Source organism: Sceloporus undulatus, chromosome 2 (genome assembly GCF_019175285.1).
Source record: "Sceloporus undulatus isolate JIND9_A2432 ecotype Alabama chromosome 2, SceUnd_v1.1, whole genome shotgun sequence".
Taxonomy (NCBI): domain Eukaryota; kingdom Metazoa; phylum Chordata; class Lepidosauria; order Squamata; family Phrynosomatidae; genus Sceloporus; species Sceloporus undulatus.
The window spans coordinates 276,685,699-276,708,395 of NC_056523.1; the positions used below are offsets into that span (position 1 = coordinate 276,685,699).

General features: G+C 43.3%; 2 protein-coding genes across 3 annotated transcripts in view; both read right to left on the reverse strand.

Annotated features, from left to right (window-relative positions):
* Positions 1–22,697, reverse strand: part of LOC121920651 (leucyl-cystinyl aminopeptidase-like) — a 409,227-nt gene that overhangs the window by 186,375 nt on the left and 200,155 nt on the right. The window lies entirely within an intron of this gene.
* LOC121920971 overlaps positions 1–22,697 on the reverse strand; it is an 84,821-nt gene that overhangs the window by 37,137 nt on the left and 24,987 nt on the right. For both annotated transcript variants that reach the window (XM_042448331.1, XM_042448329.1), the window contains 2 exons: positions 21,636–21,750; positions 14,161–14,280 (listed from right to left, as the gene is read on the reverse strand). In XM_042448331.1, coding sequence (XP_042304265.1) covers positions 14,161–14,280; positions 21,636–21,750 — 235 coding nt within the window. The remainder of the gene's footprint in view (positions 1–14,160; positions 14,281–21,635; positions 21,751–22,697) is intronic.

Sequence of the window (22,697 nt, forward strand, 5' to 3'; positions counted from 1 at the left end):
GTCCTATTCCTCTTAATAGGGCCAGTAAACTAGAATGTGAAAAGTCAGAGAAAATGTCTTCTTACTGGCTAATCTTCAGTTCAGAAATTCATATGCATTTCCTCTCCTTTTAAGAGCTATCAAAACCAGTCCAAAAACAGGTGGAACAGTGCGACTGCTGATGTTAACTTGCCTGGATGTGAGGTCACCTGAAAATTATATGTAAAATATCTCCCAACTTTGAAATCAAGAGCATATTCTACAGAAGCGTGTAGAACCTTGTTTATTTTTTAAAAAAAAACTGAAAATAAAAATGAATTATGATTTCTAAACATGAGTGGTAGTATTTTCTAGAAACGTAAAAAATTAAAATCATGACTGGCATTTTATTTTAGTTCAGTGGCAAAGTGTTTTGCTCCTATTATATCAAAACACCCTTCTCCAAAATAATTTCAGTATAGTCCATTCCTGTGCTCAGGGTTTCACTTCTGGTATACACAGAAACCTGAGCCATCAAATTTAACCTTCAATAGATAAAGAACAATGAAGGATAATAAACACCAGCACACTACATCTTCAAGAACAAGGATGAAAGGTTACCCAATCAAATCACCTTTGATTAACATCACCTTGCTGCCTGTTTCTCTCTAGAGATGAAGCCTCCTTTTCTGCAGAACTTTTTCACTACTTTATTTCAAAGAAAGATATAAAAGGTTCCATATTAAGTGTTCTTCTTTCATGTCAAATGTTTTCAATATGTCTAACCAGTTCCTCCTATGGCCTTCATTAAGTAAGTTAAACAAAAGGTTGTTTGCTTGTTTTTACCTAAGTGCTAGCATGAATTTGCATGTTACTTATTAGCATGCTCTGCTAAGAAATCACACATTAAATGTCATTATAAAGAAGGACAGGTTGCTTACCTGTAACAGTATTTCTTCGAGTGGTCATCTGCGAATACATACAAATGGGTTTCACTGCGCCTGCGCAGTGCTGCTCGGAACCTAATGGAATCACTGGGCAGAGTAACTCTGCAACATATTGAAACTTTTTGGCGGTAACTCCGCCCACCCGTTATAAGGCCCCTGCCTTCCCACTCTTTTCCCCCAGTTCCGCAATTTTTCCAGCCAAGCAGGCGATGGAAAGAGCCAATGAGAGCAGGAACTGAAGGGACGGACGGGTGGGATTTGTATGTTTCGCAGATGACCAATCGAAGAAATACTTTACAGGTAAGCAACCTTTCCTTCTTCTCCATGGTCTCTGCGAATCATCAACATGGGTTTTAGCCTGACAAGCTAAGGTATTGCGGCAGAGGGACGTGTCCTGAGACCAAAGCTATGGTGAACCAAGGGTATATTTATTACAATAAAAAACCCCTTGAACATCACAGATTGTCTTTTGTTCATGCAGATCAAATAGCAATAACGTGCTAAACCTGAGGGGAACAGAGGTCATGCAAGACCGATCCCATAGAACTTGTGCAAAACACCATTCAACAAATGTAAACAGTGTCAACTGTACAAGTGTAATCAACACAAACCATCAGTAGTGCAATCAATGCAACCCTGATGAAACCAACAAACAGCCCTCCCGAAGCTGCGTCTCGGATGGCCCTGGTGTCCAACCTGTATGTTTAATAAAGGTTAAAGGTTGGGACCAGACAGCCGCCTTGCCGAACATCCTCTCAAAGGAATCCCCGACCGGGATGCAGGGATGCTGCCATTGACCTGTGGAGTGGGATGAACCCTGCCAGGGAGAGGTTTGCCCAACAGTTCATAAGCAGGTGGATTGTACCAGCCACCCATTTGGAGAACCTCTGCGCAGACACGGGCAACCCCCTCTCGGTTCCGCAGTAGTGCATTGGAAAAGTCTCTCGGACCGACTGGAGGCAGCGGTTCTGTCCAGGTTAAAACGCCAGCTCTCCTGACATCAAGGGAGTGCAGGCGTCGCTCCGCATCCGACATTGGGCTGGATGCGAGAGTTGGCAACACAATGTTGGCCAACTGTGGAAAGCAGACACAACCCTCGGCAAGAAGGTGATGTCCGTACGGAGGACCACTTGTCTTCTTTGGAACCTTCAGGAATGGTGTGGTCCCTCCGTAAGGCACAGAGTTCGCCCGCACGGTGGGCAGAGGTGATGGCCACAAGAAAAAGCGGTTTTCCAGTCAATAGTCTCAAGTCCGCTGTGGCCAAGGTTCAGGGCTTGGACTGGAGGGCGGACCGTACCTCTCCAAGCTCCAAGCCGTGTTTGGTACCGACACCCGGAGGAAAAAGGTTGGCAAACCTTCAGGAACCCCTTCACCAAAGGGTCCTTGAAGAAAGAAACCCTCCCCGAACTGGTATTGGCACCAATGGCAGACAGGTAGCATTTGATGGATGTGAGGGACAGCCGCCCTCATCAAAAGTGCCATCAAAAATCCAGCACCCATGGAGTGGATACCTGAGCAGAGACAAGCCCTTCCCTGGTCAAGGAAGAGGCAAAATTCCTCCATTCTCAGGGCGTAGGACCGTGGGTGGAAGGTTTTCTTGCAGCCAGGTCACTGTTCTCACCGACTCCGGCAAAGCAGTCAGGGCCGAGTCCTCCCAGCTACCAGCGGCAGGCTCTCGATGTCCGGGTGGAGAATCCGTCCGCGGGTCGACAGCAGGTCTGGGGGGGATCGAGGCGAAGAGACAGATCTCCTGGAGAGGTGGGGAGAAGGGATGCGAACCACGGCTGTCTCGGCCACCACGGGTGATCAGTCGCATGGAGTGGTCTGTTGTTATTTGGACACCACCCTGATGATGAGAGGGAAGCGAGGGAAGGGCTAGAGAAGTCCCCCCGTCCAAGAGGCGCATGCGTTTCCGAGGGATCCGTCCATTCGCTTCCTGGAGCAGAACTGGGACAGTGGCTGTTCCACCTGGTCGCGAAGAGGTGATCCGGGGGGTTCCCCACCGACCGAAGAGGTCGCTGACGTCTCGTGGAGCCTCCCTCGTGGCACACCGACGGAATGTGCTGAGCGGTCTCAGCTCGTTTCCTCCCCTGGAAGGTGAATCGCCTGGAGAGGACGGTCTCTGGATGCACCAGTCAGATGCGGAGCGTGAGGTGGAGCAGGGGTTGGGGTGTGGTAACCTTGTTTGTTGATGTAATACCTCACAGTGGTGTTGTCCGTCTAGGAGGACAACCCTCGTGACGGCGAACTCGAAACACTCAAAGCTTTTTCCACTGCGAGCATCTCCAAAGCGTTGAGGGAAAAGCTGTCTTGTGTGGACCACCTGTCTTGACGAACCAGTCGAGCAGGTGAGCGCCCAATCCCTCCAGGGATGAAAGGGCTGATGAAGGCAATCAGGGTGCAGACGTTGCGGGCTGTCAAGCCACCTCTGAGGGAAGCGGCTACCGGTCTCGGTACCGTGAGCCACTTGGATGGAGGATCCTCTAACGGAGAGAGACCGAGAGGAACCAGGATTGAAGAGGCGAAGCGAAGTCTGTCCAAGGAGTGACGAAGTTGTCGATGCCATGGGCCTAGGCGTTGGACGTCGATCTGGCTCTGGCTCTACCTTCTGTGGGAGATGCACGGCGGCGGGACGCGTCCGGCCTGAAACCGGTCCGGAGGAGGAGCTGAGCACACTCGGAGTCGAGGATGGCCCCGATGAACTTGACCTGTTGGTCGGTGTGAGTGGGACTTTTCCCTGTTGACGACCAGCCCGAGGGAGTCCAAGAGGGCCAAGGCGAAGGAAACTGCCTCCTGTAGCTGCCTTGGGATTCGGCTGCAAAGCACCAATCGTCCAGGTAGGGAAAAAAAACCTGAAGCCCTTTGATGACAGGTTGCCACCACCCGTGCCATGCATTTGTGAAGACTCGTGGAGCCGTGAACACAAACCGAAGGAAGCACGTTGTAGTGGTACGCGGGTGGAGCCGACAGCGAGGCGAGGAATTTCGCGTGGGAACTCTCGGATCCCGATGTTGAAAGTAGGCATCCTTCAGGTCGACGGTCGCAAACCACAGGCCCTGGTTGAAGCAGAGGCAGAATGGAAGCCACAGGTTACCATTCGAAAACGGCGGTAGTCCAGAAACAAGTTCAATTGTCTCCACAGTCCAGGATGGACCTGATGCCCCCATCCGCTTTCGGTAACAGTGAAAGATACCTGGGAAAAAGGCCAGGACACATTGGTCGGGCGGCGGTATAGTGAAGGGGGTTGCCCCTTTTCCAAGCAAGGCGCCACTCGTCGCGGAGAAGGTATCCGAGGGGGGAGTGGACATGAGGCCTCCAGTTGGAGGGATGCTCTTGGAACTCGAGGGCATAACCCCTACGGACGATGCTGAGACCCACGAGTCCGATGTTATAGAGCCCAGGTGTTAACAAAGGGCCTCAGAATGTCCAAGAAGAAGGGGGTGAAGGAGAGACGAAGCGCGCTGCGTCCACTTCAGGTTCTCTCTTCTCCCTGGTCGGTGTCCTGCGCCGGCGGGACTTGGTAACGAGGCGGAAAGTTTGCCACGGCCCAGAGGAGGAGAAGAAGACTGCGAGGGGATAGCGGTCGCTTGTTCTGGGAGCCCTGTTCGTGGGACTGCCGATCCCCGCGAGAAGCGGTCCCACTGTGGACTGACCTGTGCGGCTGCCACGGGCCGCTGACGCTTCCGGAACGGAGAGGCCGGTGCCGAAGACATGCCATGCTTCTTGCCGCCGCCTTCATCCTGAACGTCTTCTGTTTCAGGCGGGTCGTCGGTTCCTCGGCGTGGAAGAGCCGGTCCCGTCGAGCGGCATGGCCCTAGCATGGCCGCCCTGACCGTGGGGGTTGAGGTCCGAGGCCCTCAACCAGGCGTGGCGTCTGAGTGCCATGGATTGCGGACATGGCCCTCCCTGAGCAGTCTGCCATATTCCTGGAAGTGGTTGATGAGCCAACTCCCTATGGAATGAGCTCGTCTCTGATCTCCACACCATGCCTCTTGGATGTCATCTGGGACGTAACCGGGATGAGGGCGGGAGATCCGTTCCATGAGGGTCTGATGTAGGCCCCCATGCAGGCGGTGTAATTGGCAGACCTTGAACCCCGAGGGCGACTCGACTCGCGAGTAGGTCTTCTGGCCAGTCCATACTACCTTCTTAGCCATCCCGTTCGACAGGGGAGGTCGCCTGCTTCGGACGAAGCTGTGTTGGGCTCTCACCACATCGCCAGAGTTAGGCCTCGGGTGGTCAGCCAACCAAGGGACAGCTCGGCAGCAGAGCTGACTCTGTAGAGCGACTCCACACCTTGCGGCGAGGGCGCCGACGAGGTGGCCGGGGGGAGTCCCAGGACCTCTTCACGATGGTCTGGAGCGACGGGAAGGAGAGGCAGGGCGAAGGCGGAGTAGGCACTCGTCCGTCGCACCCGACGCTCAACCGGGTCCTCGGTCGTCTTCCGGAGAGGAGCGAGCACGATGTCAAGAGCTCTCGACCATCTTGACGACAGTGCCGCGTGACGGACCCGGACGTCGTGCGACGGGAGAGCGCTCGGATTAGCATCCTCTGGGGGCCCTAGCGACCCCAAAGGAATCTCGTCGAGGAGCTTCAGCGGAAGCAAGCGGTTGGAGCAAGGGTTCTCGTCGAAGTCCAAGTCAGAGAGAGGGGGTCTGTCACTGACTGAGATCCCGGGCGGGTTGGGATGAAGTCCGTCAAGGACCGTGAGCGCTGCGCAGGTGGAGATGGAGATCTCTCGAAGGCAGCACGGTTGGGACCGATCTCGACGAGGGGGGCATGGCTGTGGGGGTTCAGACTGGTGAACTCCACTTGTACCGGATTCTTTGTGCACGTTTTCTCGGGACACACCCGATATCATTATAGTACCGGCCAGATCTGGTAATCGCAAAGAACAGTCTGGTATCTCCTGTCCTAGGGTGCCGATGAATCGCTCTGTGTTGGGCTCCAGAATGTTGAGGCTGACCGGTATAACTCGCTTGTCCAGTGAAGAACGGTGGTCTTCCGACCTCCTCCCTAGTGGGACATGTCCATGGTGGGCCCATGGAACGGCCGGTGGCAATGTCGGGTACAGGAGTCCGGTCTGACTCTTCCCGTCGCGAGGAGAACACCTGTGTCCGGATCTGTCGTCCGGGACAAAAAGTCCATTCGAAGGGGCATGGAAGGCCGGCTCCTCGTTTTGCAAGCGCGAGCGCTTGCGTCCTGGCGTCCGTCGTGATCCCAGGCCGCCGGTTTCCGGGATCGTCGTGGAGCTCTGTCGAAGTGGAAGCGCCTGGCCCACGCACACCTGAACCCGCGGGAGCGCTTCTTGGTTTCCTTTTTGCTTCGGGGTCGGGGTCGGAGTGGGCCGATCCGTGGACGGCTTGGCCTTTCCTTCGGGGCAGGATCCACGACCCGCAACTGTCATGGTGTCTCTTCTTCCCAGGCTTGTGGGACCTCTTCTGCCGGGACAGAATGGGGCTGTCCGGGAGCAGTCCAGGTAGGACAGCAGCCCGCTGCCGACGAGTGAAGGCCTGTGGATGACTTTGCCCCTTCCACACGGCACAAGTGAGCCCGGGAGTTCACAGGTTTTTTGTCCGGGCCTGGGACGAGATGGGATCTGCCAGAGCCAGGCAGGCCTTGGGTGTCATGGTGCTTGCCAAGGACACAGCAATGGCAGGAGGACCCCCCGTCGCGGGTACTTGGACGGGCCACCTTGCCCGCACATCAATGGTGCGCACATTTTTGAAGGCGCAGGCATGTCCCAGTTCGACACAGATCCAGCAGGCAGCAATCCGCTAAACGAGCTGTACCAACGTCCGAAAAGTTCCGAAGGTTACCAGGGGCGGGATGCACAAGAATGGGTTCGACGAGCTACAGTCCGGAGGTCAAAAAACGAAAGTGCTCCGTATTCCAACGCAAGCAAAGCAAGCGAAACAGTTCCCTGAAGCCGCTCAGCGCGGCGGAAAAAAGGAAAACCTGGCGTCTGAAAAAAGAGCCAGGAAGGCCAGGGGCCATTATGACAGGTTTGTGTGGCGTGCGATGTTACCGCCAAAAAGTTTCAATAGGTTTGCCAGTGAGTTCACAAGCTCTGCCCAGTTGCTCGTCGGTGCCGCGAGCAGCCCCGCGCCCCCCCAGGCTAGTTCTGCCACCCATTGTCGCTTCTAGCGCCACCCCACCCCCACCCCCCTCCACAGAGCGAGCAGCGCGCGCGAGCGACTATTTTTTCAGTCAACAATTCCACTCAGTGTCATAGTACAGTCACCGCGCCACATATCCACCTTTTCCCAGCTTATAAAGAAATACGAAAAAGTTTTGTGCAGCTGCTCCCGAAATCTGATTTTAAACGGCATTCGTCTACCCCCACAACTTTTCTTCACGCCACCCTCCCCACATTCTCACTCATCCTCTCGACCCACACGAACCCCGCTGATCAACTATATTGATCATTTTTTCCCCAACTCCGACTCGTGGGTTACATGGGGAACGCCGACAAATACCAGGTTCACGAATGTTTCGGCTACGAAACAAATCCCATATTGACATTAGGTTTCGGTTGTACCGAAGTTTTTTCGGGTTCCGAAAAAACGGCGCCTACTTTCATGGGAGCTTGCCGCTTTTCCCTATTTAGCGCCCCCTATGGTTCTATTCGGTTTACGAGGTTTTTCGTGGTTTATTTCTTGAAACGCGGGTCCCGCCCGGAACGAATACACCCATCCGTTTAAACCGCGCTACCTTCAATGTACAAAGATGTGTAAGTAGAACCCGACGATGTATTTTATAACCGTCCCTACCTTGTAGGAACCCCCTGCCTCATGCTTCATCGTAGCCCATGCACCAGCTTCTTTGTGAGAATTCTCTGTCATTCTAGGGAGCATGTCATCGTAGGATAACATCCATTATATAAATGTAAATAAAAATGTCGCTCTGAATTCCTCAATCATATGTCTTCAAATATGTGTGTTTTTGTTTATCCCCAATGCGACCATTTTCGAGGCAGGCCCCCTGGCTTCTGACGGTTTTCATCCTTGCCAGGACCACAAACACACAAATCTTAGCAACCCTTTCCCACATTCGGATTTCGACCCCAAAACTACCATCCCTCCCACAAACGCTGTAGGGGGTTGGGACACCTTTGATTTACTACCACAGCCAAAACTATTCGCTATTTCGCCTCCTCCCTCACGGCCATGAAGCAGTACTTTAACCCAGCACCCTATCACACACAAGCAAGTGCGTTTCCCGTTATTTGCTTTTTTCACATAAAAACTTATGTCACCTAACCAAAAGCGGCACGGCGCCACAAAAGGGGGGCTGCTGGCGGTTGATTCTCATTGTCAAATTAATACTGTTCTTTGCACAACATCGCAGGGAGGCCCCATTCGGCGAGACTATGAGGTTGTTGCTACCATTTTCACCACATGCCGCTCTGCAAATTAGATTCTTCTTTATGTGTATCACCAGATTAACTGAATGGAAGAGAAGCATCTCTCCCCTTTACAGTCACCTCGCCTGTGACAGCCGTTTAATATACATCTGGTGTTTATGAATTCTCGCGAATATGTCTTACCCGTTTGCCAATGTAGCATTTAAAGCAGGATGTATGTCGAAATGCGCTGCACCTTACCATGAGTGTATCACACCCACTACCTCGATTTATTTGTTTATTTATTTTTGTTCTAATGTTCATAGTTTTGCTTTATTAATTAAAAAGAAACAAATACATTTGCAAAACAAATATCGACTCTTTACTGCTACTGTCATAAGATTTCCGCCACCAACATAGACACGCTTTTTGATTTATCTATTTCTATAAAATACACTATGAACCACCAGTCCATAAGGTTAAATTCACTGTGTTTTTCATACGTTTATTTCCCCTCCCTTTTTATTCCTTGCCATTCGCCCCCATACCCGATTTTCTGATCATAATGCCTAAATTTCACCATGCCCATAAAGGACTACACTCACCCTAAACAAAATCTGCATGTTTATTACTACTCACATGTGTTGTTTTTTTTTTTTAAGCCCATTCATATGGTGTATTTGTAGTATCTTCCCCAACCATATTTAAGAAGGTTTTTAAATAACCCTACTTAAGAGATGACTTGGAAGTTCGAGCCGGTCGCGTCGTGCCTTACTATATTATTTACCACAACTTATATACTGTAAGGAATTTTTTCCATCTTTAATCTTAGTTTATAAAAGGCCTTCGGCCAGCCTGTCCAATTTCCACCTTTTTTAAGGTAAGATACCACTCTTATATTCCATTCCAGCTGTATTTTTTCATTTTTCCCCCCTTTTAAACTATTAGAAATTAAGTCCAGTTGTATAATAGTGTTTAATTTAAGAAGCCATTCTTCTATTGTAATGCCTTTGTGTCCTTCCAATGACTTGCTATGATCAATCTAGCAGTGGTTATCAAATAGTATTACCTTCCAGTATCTTGTTCATCTTCATTCTTAATAAAGAAGGTCATATTCAACAAATAAAGTTCTGGCCTTTTTTTATAACTGATATTAAAGATTTGTTGAATTTGTTATGAACCTCTTCCCAAAAAGATTTGATTTTTATGACATCCCACCACATATGCATCATTGTCCCCTTTGTCTCCTGACATTTCCAGCATTTGACAGATTTTAGCTTACCCATTTTTTTGTTAGCTTGCCGGGGTATAATACCACCTGTTGCTGATCTTAATAAAGTTCTTTATAACTTATACATTGGGTAAAGGAGTTTGTACGAGACCAGGCCCTTTCCCATGTTCCAATGGTATTTCTTTCCCATATCTTTCGCCCAGTCAACCATATATTGCTTGATTGGCTCTTGTCAAAGTCCCTTCTCTCAACAAGTAGCCAGTCTCAACGATACACAATAATGCACTATACCAGTTGTTCTCTTAAGTTCCCAAACCTTCGGTTTGTTTTCAATGAGAAGGAAGACACTACTTCTTCCATTAAACAAAAAGTATCAGCGGATCCAAACCAGTGTGTTTCCTTTTTAAAACTCAGAAATTTGTTGGTATAATCCACTGCGCCCTAAGAGAGAAAAAAAACTTCCCTTTCTCAAAGTTCCCAGAGTTAATGTTGTTCCTTCCTTCACCTTCCCAGAGCAAGTGTGGAACGCTAAGTCACCAGTAAATTGATGATTCTATAAATTGTTCTCCAGTCACTCTGAAAGGCACAGCAAAACGTGGTGAAGTTGTTTCAACTGTTCTAATTGCTACAGCTGTGGCTTCTTCCCTCAGGTGCAATGAGTTCAATATCCTGAAGATGCCAGGTGCAATGGAGTTCAGTGGCTACAGGGATTTATGTATCCAAACACAGTTACCTTAGGTTCCAAAGTTTCAAAGTTAAATTTCACTTCCAATGAAAAGAGAAAGAAAGAAAATTGTATCCAGTAGTAAATATAGTTTCAATCCACTCCGTCCCTGTCTCCTGTTTTCCGCTCCACAGTCCTGCTTCTGTTTCACACAACAACTTCCTTGGATTAGGAGATTAAATTCAGTTCACTTTAGTTTGTTCCAGATATCACCAAATGTCACTCTTTGGGCTCTTAAAGTTGTTTAATTGTTTAAGGCAGAGTACTCCCAACACAGCTCCCAAAAGAGGCGGCTTGCAATTAATTGTCCTTCTTTAGCCACCTTTTAAACAACAGGAAAAATTTCCCACTGCAGCTTACAAACTTATGAAAGGAATATAACATTTGCCCAAACTAAGTGGATGGAAAAGTAAATATCCTTCACAAGATTTCCACCAGCGTGTCTCTTGGGAGGCACTCCAGTCGGGAGACGAAAAAACAGTGTTCTAATCTTGCTCTTTTGAGATAGGGCTATCTCTTTATGAGTTGAAAATGATGTGGGGAAATTGCTCTGAAATTGCAAGAGCCAAGGGAGGATAACTAATCCACATCAAAGTACCTCTCCCTATTCCTCACCACTCCAACAAAGAAAAGTTTGCCGCTTCGGCTGGTACCTTACGGAAACACACCACAGCAACGAATGCCCTCCAACACCATTCTTTCTTCCTTTGGTTTCATCCCTTGGGACTCTGTCACCGGACAGAAAGATTTGTGTTTCTAACGAGCCTCGTATCCTGGGACTCCCCCGTTCCAGGATATCTCCACCACTAATTGGCTTGCTGTAGTTGAAAGAGATAGCGCGGAGCCTCCGTCTCGCGCTACCATTCACCTCCGCGGCTAAACCGGAAGCCGTCATATAACTATAATTTAAATAAACTACAACTTCAAAAACTTCCTCTCTCTGCCTCTTATGTACAGTTTTAGGAGTTCTGCAGGCTCCTTCCCATTGGTCTAGAATGGCCATTTGAACCCAAGATGGTAAAAAGAAATTTAGATTTGAAAATTTTAGTATATCATATAGACAGATACACTGATGCATGTGTATCTTTTAAAGGTTTCCAAAAATGATCTAAAATCAGCCATTCAGAACAAGAATGTAGAATGAGTGGAAGACTGCATAGTACATGGATAGATTCCATTAAGGAGGCCAAGGCCCTGAGCCTGCAAGACATGAGTATTGCTGTTGAGGACAGGGGGGCTTGGAGGGGGGCTTGGTGTCTCACTCATAGGATCAGCATGAGTTGAGGTCAACTTGAAGACAGTTAACAACCACAAAACAACTGTTGCTTTCTGGTCTGCCAAGAGGTCTAGAGATCTAGGTGGTTCTGTTCTATACCCTGCCCAAATGCAGTTCATTATGTGGAACCACAAGTACAGTGAGGCCTCTGGTATCCTCTATGGATACCAAAATCCATGGATGCTCTGTTCCTATTGTAAATGGCATAGTAAAGTGGTGTCCCCTTATATAACATGGCAAAATCAAGGTTTGCTTTTTGGGCTTTTTTTCTTTAATATTTTCAAATCCTGGGTGGTTGAATCCATGGATGCAGAATCTGTGGACAGGAAGGGCTGACTGTACAATGAACTACAATGAACTTCACTACATTTGTATGTACAACAAACATCACTGCAAAGAACTGCATAGGCCTCTTAACTACAAGCTCAGTGTGTTCTTAACGAGCCTAACAATTATGAACCAATTTTCAAGGAAATAAATTCCATTTAAATTAATGGCACTTCAACTCAAGTAAATGTGTGCATCATTATACAGGTGCTACTGTTAGTCTGAATGCAGTAACATTAAAAGGAAATGATTTAGAAAGACATGATTTAGAAAAGGCAGAATATAACTCCATTTACACTGCTGGAAGGTGACCTTTTCCCCAGAACTAATTAAAATTATGAAATGCTCCAAGAAAGCAAACCCATATTTGTCATTGCCTTTAGCATGACACATTATAGCAATTGTCATAGCAAATGGTGTTGTGATATTGGAGATTTAATTGCAAAACTTAGTGCATGTATGTTAATACGCAATGCAAATGCTTCTCAGCAGGTGCTCCACGTGATGAAGTGAGTTTCATGAATAATTTATCAAGAAAGTCACTTCTGCCAAGATACAATTTGCAACATTTTTCAAGTGAGATCAGTAAAAATCAGGAGCTGTCATTCCCAATTTGTTCCAGTCCAGATTCTAAATGTCACACCCTTAAAATGCTACAGAGGTTAGAAATGCCCTTTTCTTCTTTTACATGTCAACCAATATATAATAGTTTTATTTCCACACTAGCCTCCTTAGAACACAAGAAAGGTTGATATTTTCTAGACAATTTACAAAAACTAGACTATTGGAAAGCAGAATTTAATATCAAATTGGAATCCATAAATTTTTGCTTCTCTGGATCACTAGTATATATGCCTTCCTCCAAATCAAGCAGTTCTGCAGATCCCCAAACTATTATTTGTGAAGGACACATATATATGGCCCAATTCAGATGTAAACTAGGGCATGCATGAAATGTCCTTCTCTACTCACCTCTGATGTGAACTCAAAAGATTTTTAGCACTACCCATGATTTATGATCTTGGCTTTTTTCAATAGTTTAGTTTATACTAACAACAGTTTGTACTTTTCAGACATAATGATAAATCACTGTCAGTATTAAACAGGAAGTGAAACAAAGGCTTTATGGCCACACAGGAGAAGGAAAGGAGCGCACATGAAGCCATGGCTCAAACAAGTTCATATTTAAAAATAGATTACACCTTGGTTCTAAAGTATCTAAACCAGACCATACTGCCTAAATCACCTCCCATTCTTCTTATTATTACTATTATTGTTACGCATTATTAAATGTTATTTATTTTCTAGTCATATATTACCAAAATGTGGTTAAACACAGTATAAAAAACTTTTCAAAACCTTCAAAAGTACAAAAATTTGAATTATCCTAATTTTGAGAGGCATGACAGGCTCCAGTTCTGCAACCCCAATATTTGTATGTTAAACAAAATAATGATTGAGCTGACTCTCAGAATTATTTATACTTCTTCAGTTTTGTTTTGATACACAGCCAAAGATGATAGTATCTTGATCAAACTATCTCCCAGCAGTGGCTGATGACACATGGCAAATGCCCCTGCAAAGAACATTAGAATGTATAGGAATCTTATTAGACAACCAAGTGGACATTATTCACAAACAAGGGAAGCTCCCTTATTATGCGATTTGTCATTCTCCATGTGATGAGAGAGAGAGAACTAGAGACAGAGGTGAATGAAGACATGTGAGTAAAATTAGTGTATTGCTATCTTTATGTGTCAATTCAACACGTTTCTATAATGAGAGAATAGGGCTAATGTGAATGCAATATATATCAGCCATGCTCTAGTATAAGCAAGCCAGTTTAGAAGTTTATCATCATATTTGTGGACACAGGGCAGTCATGAGCAAAATGCCTTGTCCCACAATCCACATATCAAATGTTCAGTTAGCATAGGATGAACATGATGATATCACAGCAAGGCTCCAGCTGGGTTCGCTGTACTAGAAAATGGCTTTCTCTGTCATTTCCCTTAGATATAACTTATTTGGTTTTGGTATCATTGCTATAAACACAGTTATGCTTGCACAAGTCACCTTTTGGGGAAAAGACTACAAGATGCTTAGTTGTTCCATTACTTCAGTACTTCTTGATTTTATTTTTAATATTTATATTTAATACTTTCTATACAACACAATAGCCAAACAGGATTTGGAGATTTACAAGTTGAAAAGTACTGATTGAGCAAAAGTACTAAACAAGTTATTGATATTATACTAATTGGGTTCAATATCTGAAGGCACCGTAAATAAAAACACATACAACCAAAGCAAACATATATTTGCTTGCATTTCAGATTATTAAACTCTTACCACATATCTAAGATTTAAGTTTTCTATTTTGCCATAACAAACATCCAAAAGGGTCACCGGCTGTACAAGAAGGCTTCTTCCCAATGTCCAGGGCAATGCAAGTTTTGAGAGATCAGAAACCTAAATGCAAAACAAAGCAGAACAGCACCATCCATTAAATTTATAGTCATTTGATTAAATCCAGCCAATCTAGATCATTTTAGGCCCAAAACAAGTGGGCCAAAGGGAGCAGCTTCGAATCGCATCGGGGTGTGCGGCATGATGCAAATGACACACTCCCCCAACATGGCCAGAAGCTGCTCTGAGGCCACCTAAGGCGTCCTGAAGCCACCTATAAAAGCAGCAGCAAAAATCGCTCTTGCTGACAGCCTGTTTCAGTATGCAGCAGTAGCTCACTTGCAGCCCAATTGCGGCTGGAGCAGCCAGAGGCCTTTCATAGACACTCCTCTGTTTCAGGCTTAAGTTTTCAAAAAGTATCCACTGATTTCTAGGTAGTTTCAACTTTCAGTGATCTAAACCTTTAAAAAATACTTTACTAGTTTCAATAATATAAAGAGTTTTCATTTACATTAAATAATCAAAACACCATAAACAACTGTACTAAGACTCATAGAAACTGGAGTCCAGTAACACTTGGAAAGCGAAACACTATTTGTCTGGGTTTATTTTTAAAAAAGAACTGATCAAGTCTCCCTAAGTGTGTGTGTGTGTGTGTGTGTGTGTGCGCGCGCACGTGTGTTCCTTAAAAATCTGACAACTAGCTAACATAAATTATCAGCAACAATTAAACCTATTTTTAATCTGGGTTCCTTTTATTAATTTCATCAATGACAGTGGCACCTTTGCATTTTCCCATGATCACATCTGGACCTATACAGAAATGATTTAATTAAATGGTAAGAATTACTCATTTAATAACGTACTGTTACTTTCTCATGTTGTGAACATATGAATAAAATAGGTCATACAACTGTGGAAAATCTTATTTTTTGAGAAATGCAAAGTCTGGTGTGTTTCTTGTTTGGTCTGTGAAAACAAACCATTATGTTATCTCAGTATTATTAATAATTCAATAACACTCTTTTAAAAGACAAAGAGAAAACACAAAGGAGAAGTCAACCAAACAAAGGATAATAAGTGAAAAGTAGGTCCAACGATTCAGTTTGTAATTTGTCACATATTCCCATACTGTTGTTTCCAGAAAGACCAATAAAAGATTTCTACTTCACCTCTTTTGTAATCAACTTAAGTTTTTATCTGAAAAGTCAGCAAAAATGCTTGTTGTCATACAGTTAAGAAGCTAGAGGGATAGATAACAAAATGGAAGTAACATTAAAGATATGCCACCAATGATTTTAATAACTAACTTCAGATATAAAAGCTGAGATAGCAGAAACTTTGCCTACAAACCAAAGAAGCTTTAAGGCAAGAATCCTGTAGTTAACTCCAAGATACAGGAATAATAATAATTATTATTATTATTATTATTTATTTATTTATTTATTTATAGCCCGCCCAATCATGAGGAATCCAGGTGGGTTACAACAGTAAAAATAAAGATAATAAAATAAAATACAATAAATAAATAAAATACAATAAAATTAAAGAGAGCGAAGGGAGAACATTCACAGTTAGGCCTGATGGAAGTTGGGCCTCTCTTTTTCATTCCCTCCCAGGTCTGATGATGATGTCATGGAGGGAGGGCTCTTCTTCTTGAGGCAAGGATTTTATTTTAATTAATTTTAATTTAATTCTTCTCATTAAATTTAAGAGAAGAATTGGTGGACAGAGTGACATAAGTCACAGTAAATGGGGAGTAGAACTAGGTAGGGAAGGCCTGCCGGAAGAGATCCGTCTTAAGAGCCTTCTTAAAGGCTGTAAGAGTAGAAATGTCACGGATCTCCTTCGGCAGGTCATTCCATAGCTGATCCATAGGAAGATCAGGAAGCTAGTAAATGGTGCCAAGGTAAAAAGTAGATCTGCCAGACCTACTGGATACAATACAAGTATTTATTGGTGAGTGCGTGGGTGTGTATGTGTACATGTGCACACGTGCACACGTGCAGTCAAATAACCTGTGACTTTTGACAATCCATGAATTTCTTATGGTTTTCTTAGGTAAGGAATATTTAGAGGTGGTTTCCTCAGTTCCTTCTTCTGAAAAATAGATCTTGACATAGACATAAATGTAGAGGGGAAAGTCATACCACACGATCAAAACACACAGACACAACAAAAGCATTTTAAAAATTGGACTCGCAAAACCCTTAATCAGCCAAATGTTCACATAATGCCAGCTAAGCAGGCACCTGCAGAAAAGGCTGAAAGCCAAGGTCCTGGTATATCTAAATTGTATATATCCAAGCCTTGTCTTGCATGACCCAAAGAAACACTATCAATAATAAGAATTTCAAAAACTGTCATGAAGCAAAGAACACTCAGCCTTAGAAGTCTTAGACAGGATAGGCTTTTGCAATAAAAAAAATCCTACAAGCGAATGAAACCAGTTTTCCTAATCAGAAGTTCCTCAGACCTGTCTTATTAAATGCAGTAAAAGGGATCATTTTACTTATTTGAAAACACATTAACTTTCTTATTTTTGTTGCACTGTGATTGAATTTCTTCATTGTCTTTTAAACACTGTTGAAATTTGTTTTCATATAGTCTTAACAAGTAAAGAAACTGTATAACAATGGCTGAAATGTTGTCTCCGATACATATTAACAATGTGTCTATACTCTGCTAGATCATAGCATTTATCCAGGAATGACACTTGGTCTGAGGAGAGACTGGGAATATTCAGTTAACTTCTCAGCCTGAGGCTGACAAAGCACAGACAGAATGCTCTCAGGAGAACCCTGCACTAAGTCATACTTTCACACAAGGTAATGATGGATCATCAGGCTGAACAAGGTGGATATCAATATCCACAATACTAAACAGATCCACAAAATTAAATCCAGAACACTATCCACAGTACTCATCTTCTGAGCTTTGACTGCCAACACATGAGTATCTGCTAATTATGATGGTGGCTCAATGGCAATTTGAGTATTCTAATTCTTGCACCTGACCCCCTTCATTTAACTGGCCATCCATCGCCTGAAGTAGGAACACCATATGCAACTGTAGATTTCTCAATATGCAGCAAATTAGCTTTGAATGAACAGCTATAATGTAAGATGCACAGTGCTACTGAAACAGTGATGAGAAACCAGTCCTCTCATATGAGGTACATATTAACAAGCCACTCATGTGTGCCATTCTCTCAGTGTAAAGGAAATGAAGCCTATCGGATGCCCTTGAAGGGCACATTGTTGTTTTTAAAAGACAGATACAGTCTTCAGGAGACTACTAATTCACTTTCTTAATCTGATCTATATTCCACCCTACAGGCATCAGCTACTTAGTTGTTGTTTTTATAGCATCACCATCTACACCTCAACATAAACACCTCCGGCCACCAAAGAGCTATGGTGCAAGCATACTACAGCCTCAGAACAGATCAGCCAACACATCTGGAGCACATATGGGTAGACAGCAAAGGTTAAAAAGATTGCAAAACTAAAGAGGTCCCTGACAAAAAGATGTTATGAAACAAACAAAACACACACACACACCATCATACTTACAAACATCTTAATTTGTAATTCAATATCCATATAGTATTGCATATTAACTTGCTGGCTGATGTTTGGCCCACAGACAAAACTGAATGCATTCAAAATTCCCATCTGGGCTCTTCAAGACCTATCTGACAACTATTTATGCCTCCACTGCTGTGTGCCACATAGGCCAGAAGTAGCCCTCCTCCAAACAACATAGCAGAATCAACAGAGCCAAAGTGGGGCTGTGCTAGAACTAGAGATTTACATTGAATGTTACCAGTAAAAGGGGTAAATGTGAGAGAGGCAAATAATCTTTAGATGCCATTCTATTCCCCTCTCAATAATTTAATTTCAAACATTGGTTATTTTCCTACCTTATGTTTCTAAGGTTACCCCATAACCTCTATAACCTTATTTGCTCTCAGATGCTGTATCTACTCACCAGTACTGTACTTTAATTAGCCCACAATCTATCCTCTTCTTTTATATGCAATTAAATTTGAAAATGAAATTTTATCAAAGTTGTTTTCCACCTAACAGGCTGGCATTTCTCTTAATGAAAATGTGTTCCATCTTAATTATTTTCTACCTCAGTGTCATGAAGAAAGGCTGACTGAATATGCCATGAAATGATTTTTATAGAATTTCATTTATTTTAGTTTTTCTCTCACCCTTTCCTGAAGGCTCACTTACTTCTAAGATCTCCATTTTCCTTTCTAATTGAATTTTGGGGGGTACATTTAAAAATGAGTGATATTTAGTTATGTAACTTACATGCCATTCATGCAGTACAGAGTGATATTATACCAAATTAACCTGCAGAAGAACCAGCAAGCATTTCCTGCTGCTTCTTGCAAAATTCAATTAGCTTGACATAGACTATGAAAAGTGATTTCTAATATCAGGGAGATAGGACAAGAGTAAACTGAGCTCAATTTCCTGAAAACATATAAGAGGTTTTTAAAAAATCATTTGTTCCTGCCTGACTCACACCAAAGAAATGAAAATTTGTTAGGCTAGACAGATGGTGTTTGTGTGTTCTTTTAACTCTTAACAGGATGAAGCATAACACAAGCAAAGAATTAAGCATTGCTTTCCAGATTCATCTGACTGCGAAAATCATCTTATTAGGCTACCAAATTCAAAGCTTATCTTTTAAAAAAATACACCACTGGATTTTTTCTTCAATGTGGTTAATACAATGTGCTCATTTTGTTATAACTTTTTCTCTCTCCCTTGATCAATTAGCTCAGGAGCTGTGTATATGTAAGTAATGCAATTTCATCCTCATGATCATGGCTACCTTACATTTATACTACCGTATACAAGATACACATCATCACTGTGTGGCACAAAGGAACCCTGGTGGCACAGTGGTTAAAATGCCAGTACTGCAGCCATTTGCAGCCACAAGGTTGTGAGTTTGATCCCAGGGAGTCCAAGGTCCACTCAAACAAACAGCTTCATTTATATACCGCCTCATATTGTAACAGTGTCTAGGCAGTTTACACCTGTAAGCTAATTGCCCCCAACGAGCTGGGTACTCATTTTAGCAACCTCCTCTGAAGGATGCAAACCTGAGTCAAGCTTGAGCCCTTATGCTGGTTTTGAACTCACAACCTTATGGTTTTGAGTGAGTGACTGCAGTACAGGCATTTAACCACTGTGCCACCTGGGCACCTTGAATCCTTCCGTAGGTCGCTAAAATGAGTACCCAGCTTGTTGGGGGCAATTAGTTTACACGTTGTAAACCGCTTAGAGAGTACTTAAGTGCACTGATAAGCGGTATAGAAATGTACTTTCTATTGCTACTGCAATTATGTGATTTTCCATGGTATTCTCTTGGAGCAGCTCTGTGGAAAGATCTATGAAGCATAATGGTCTCAATGCTTCCAGCATGGCTGACTACAAAAAATAGCCTTGTTCAGCTTCTGACACCCTCTCCCGCAATTAATCTGTGAGGCACCACAGGATTCCATTGTATTTCTCACATTATTTAGTATCCATTGACATGGCTGGATTAAATCATCAGGGCTTTCGCTGTTGGGTGCCATCAATATGCTGATAGTACTCAACTTTATTACCCTTTGCATGAAGAGTCAGGTGAGCTGATGCCTGGATACTGTAGCAGGCTGGATAACAGCCAATAAACTGACAATGAATCCTATTAAGATGAAGGCTTTGTGGATTTGCCATTCCCAAATTTGGGAACTGGGAGATGAACCTGCCCTGGAAGGGGCTGCTCCCCGCCTCAAGGAGCAGGTCAGTTGTTTGGGTGTAATCTTGGATGCACTCCTGCCCTTGGAAGTCCAAGTGGAATAGCCAATTACAGCTTTCCTAAACAATAGTCCAATGTATTGGTAACTTACCACTCAGACTACTACAATGCACTTTGTGTGGAGCTACTGTTGAACATGATATAAGCATAATTTGGAGGAGCTGCAATGCTGAGAGAACACCTTAAATAGCACAGCAGTAGTTCTGGAGGAACTGAACTGGCTGTCAATGCACTTCTGGTCTGAATAGATGTTGGGGATGGCCTGTTTCATAATGAGTCTGTCCTCATTTTGTGCACCATATTAAAACCCAGCTTTGGGGGCATAAGGATCATGGTATCAATAGGTTAGTGCCTTGATATAATGTCTACAATATACAGTATTTTGAACTGTTTCAAATGCTTTTAGATTATTTTATATTGCTTTTAGGCATTGTTTTAAATTGTTCTTTTGTAGCTTATATCTCACCCTGTGATCTTTTGATATATGGTAAGAAAGAAATATTTTAATACATATTTATTAAATATAAATAAATATATTAAATATGTCAAATATATCTACTGCTATGTAGATAAATATTTTAATAGCTATCTTATAGACATTTTATTTATGTTGTTCTTAATCGGTGGACTAACAGTAAGTACTACAACTGTGATCCTGTCCCCCTCCCCAAATGTGTTTTGTGTGTGCGCGTGTGTGTGTTTTAAAGGATCTGGAACAAGACCATAACAAGCTATGTAAAAAAAAAAAGGATTTGAAGTCCTTCTAATTCCACTCACCATGTTATGGATCTGTTCCCCAACATTTTTTATTCCAAGATAAATGGGACCATTAGAATCCTAAATACCTTGAAGGCCTGTATGATTTTGGAAGCTCAGCAGTACTGGTTAGTTCTTGGATGGGAGACTGCCAAGGATTACCAGGTGCTGTATTTTTCAGAGGAAGGCAATGGCATACCACCTCTGAGTATTTTATATGCAATTAAATTTGAAAATGAAATTTTATCATTCCAATTTCTTTTCAGCATAAAAGTCTGGCATTTTTCTTAATGAAAATATCTAAGGAAACCCTATGAGATTCATGGGGGTCGCCATAAGTCAATTTGAAGGCACTTACATAGACACCACTTACATACAAATGGAACCTTTAAGAATGATTTCTAAATAAGCAATTTAAAAAAGCATGCAAAAATTTATATTGCATTACAATCCCTACTACAATTAGCATTACAAGTTAATATTAAAGACGGTTTCATGAGAAGGCCAAGGACAATAATTTATTGTTCATTTATATTTGCAAAGTGTACCCTTCATGTTGGAGGATTGGTGATCTGCAGATTTGACCACCTGTAGATCACCATTTAGAATATTATTCAATAGCGGCACATCCACATGCATGTCATTGCCATTGAATACTGTGGGATGAGACTATCCATGTTTTTTGTCATCCACGGGAGGACCTGGAACCAAAACCGCATGGATGGCCACTCTACAATATTCCATATAGTTACATATTAAAATTTCACATACGTTTAGAAAAGCACACATTAGCTGTATAAAAGCATATTCTTGATGATGATCTTGTAACTCACTTGCTGGTTTTTTTGCAGTTTGTTTCTCATTGCTTCACATAGCTCAATCATTTGATGAAGTTCTGAACATGGAATGGTGACTTCAGAGGCAGTTCTTTCAGTATTAAGAAAAGAGCTGGGTACAATTGTAAGCCATTAATAGTTTTTAAGAATGTTCACTTGAATCACATTTTTCATAGTCACATTTTTCATTGTCACAACAGATAATCTCTGAAAAAAATTTTAAACTTTGAAGATTGTCATACAGAAGGACTTTGGTATCAGCTGGGGGTTGGTTCCAGAAACTCTGTTTTTGCATATCAATTGTTGCCAGCCAAATAACAATTATTGTAAATAATTGGCCCTCCATATCAATGAATTTTGAACAATCCAAAAAGACACCTTTATATAGCTGGAGAGGACAGACAACACAAAATAGATTATGAGTGCAAGCCTTTGCAATAATGGAGGAAATTAGTTTGTTCCTTTTTACTGCTGTAAATATTTGCCAGTAGTGTGGCACTATACTTACACTTATCACGAACCAAAACACTGTAATATTCTGAGAAATATGAACCTTATCCAGGATGCAAGGGTCTTAAAGGACAATCATGCACACATACTGTATATAATCATGTATCAGTCTAGAAATTTTAGTCAAAAAATTTACTCAAAAAAAAAACTAGGTCGACTTATCCATGGGCCAATGTAAGTACTGTACTTTAACGCTTATCAAACAAAAAAGGAAACATCCCCTTTTCTGATGGGTGAAAGGCAAGAGCTTACGGTAGTCCATCCTGGGAGAACCTAAAGAACCATTGGCCCCCTCTACTCTCTCCACTGTGGTGCCCCTTCTGACCTTTCTCAATGCCTGGGTGAGAAAATGGCAGCAGTGGCAGTTCTGTGGTGCTTTCTCTCAAAGGAGCACTGAGAGGATTTGAAGGATTTGCATAAGGCATGTTTGTCAGCTTTTCTGGGTGAAAATCAGGCAAAGTTATAACATTAAAGTTAAAGGTTGTAATCACTGCTAACATAGGGCCCATACAGACCTGCTTTGGGTCACTTTGAAGGTATGTTGTTTAA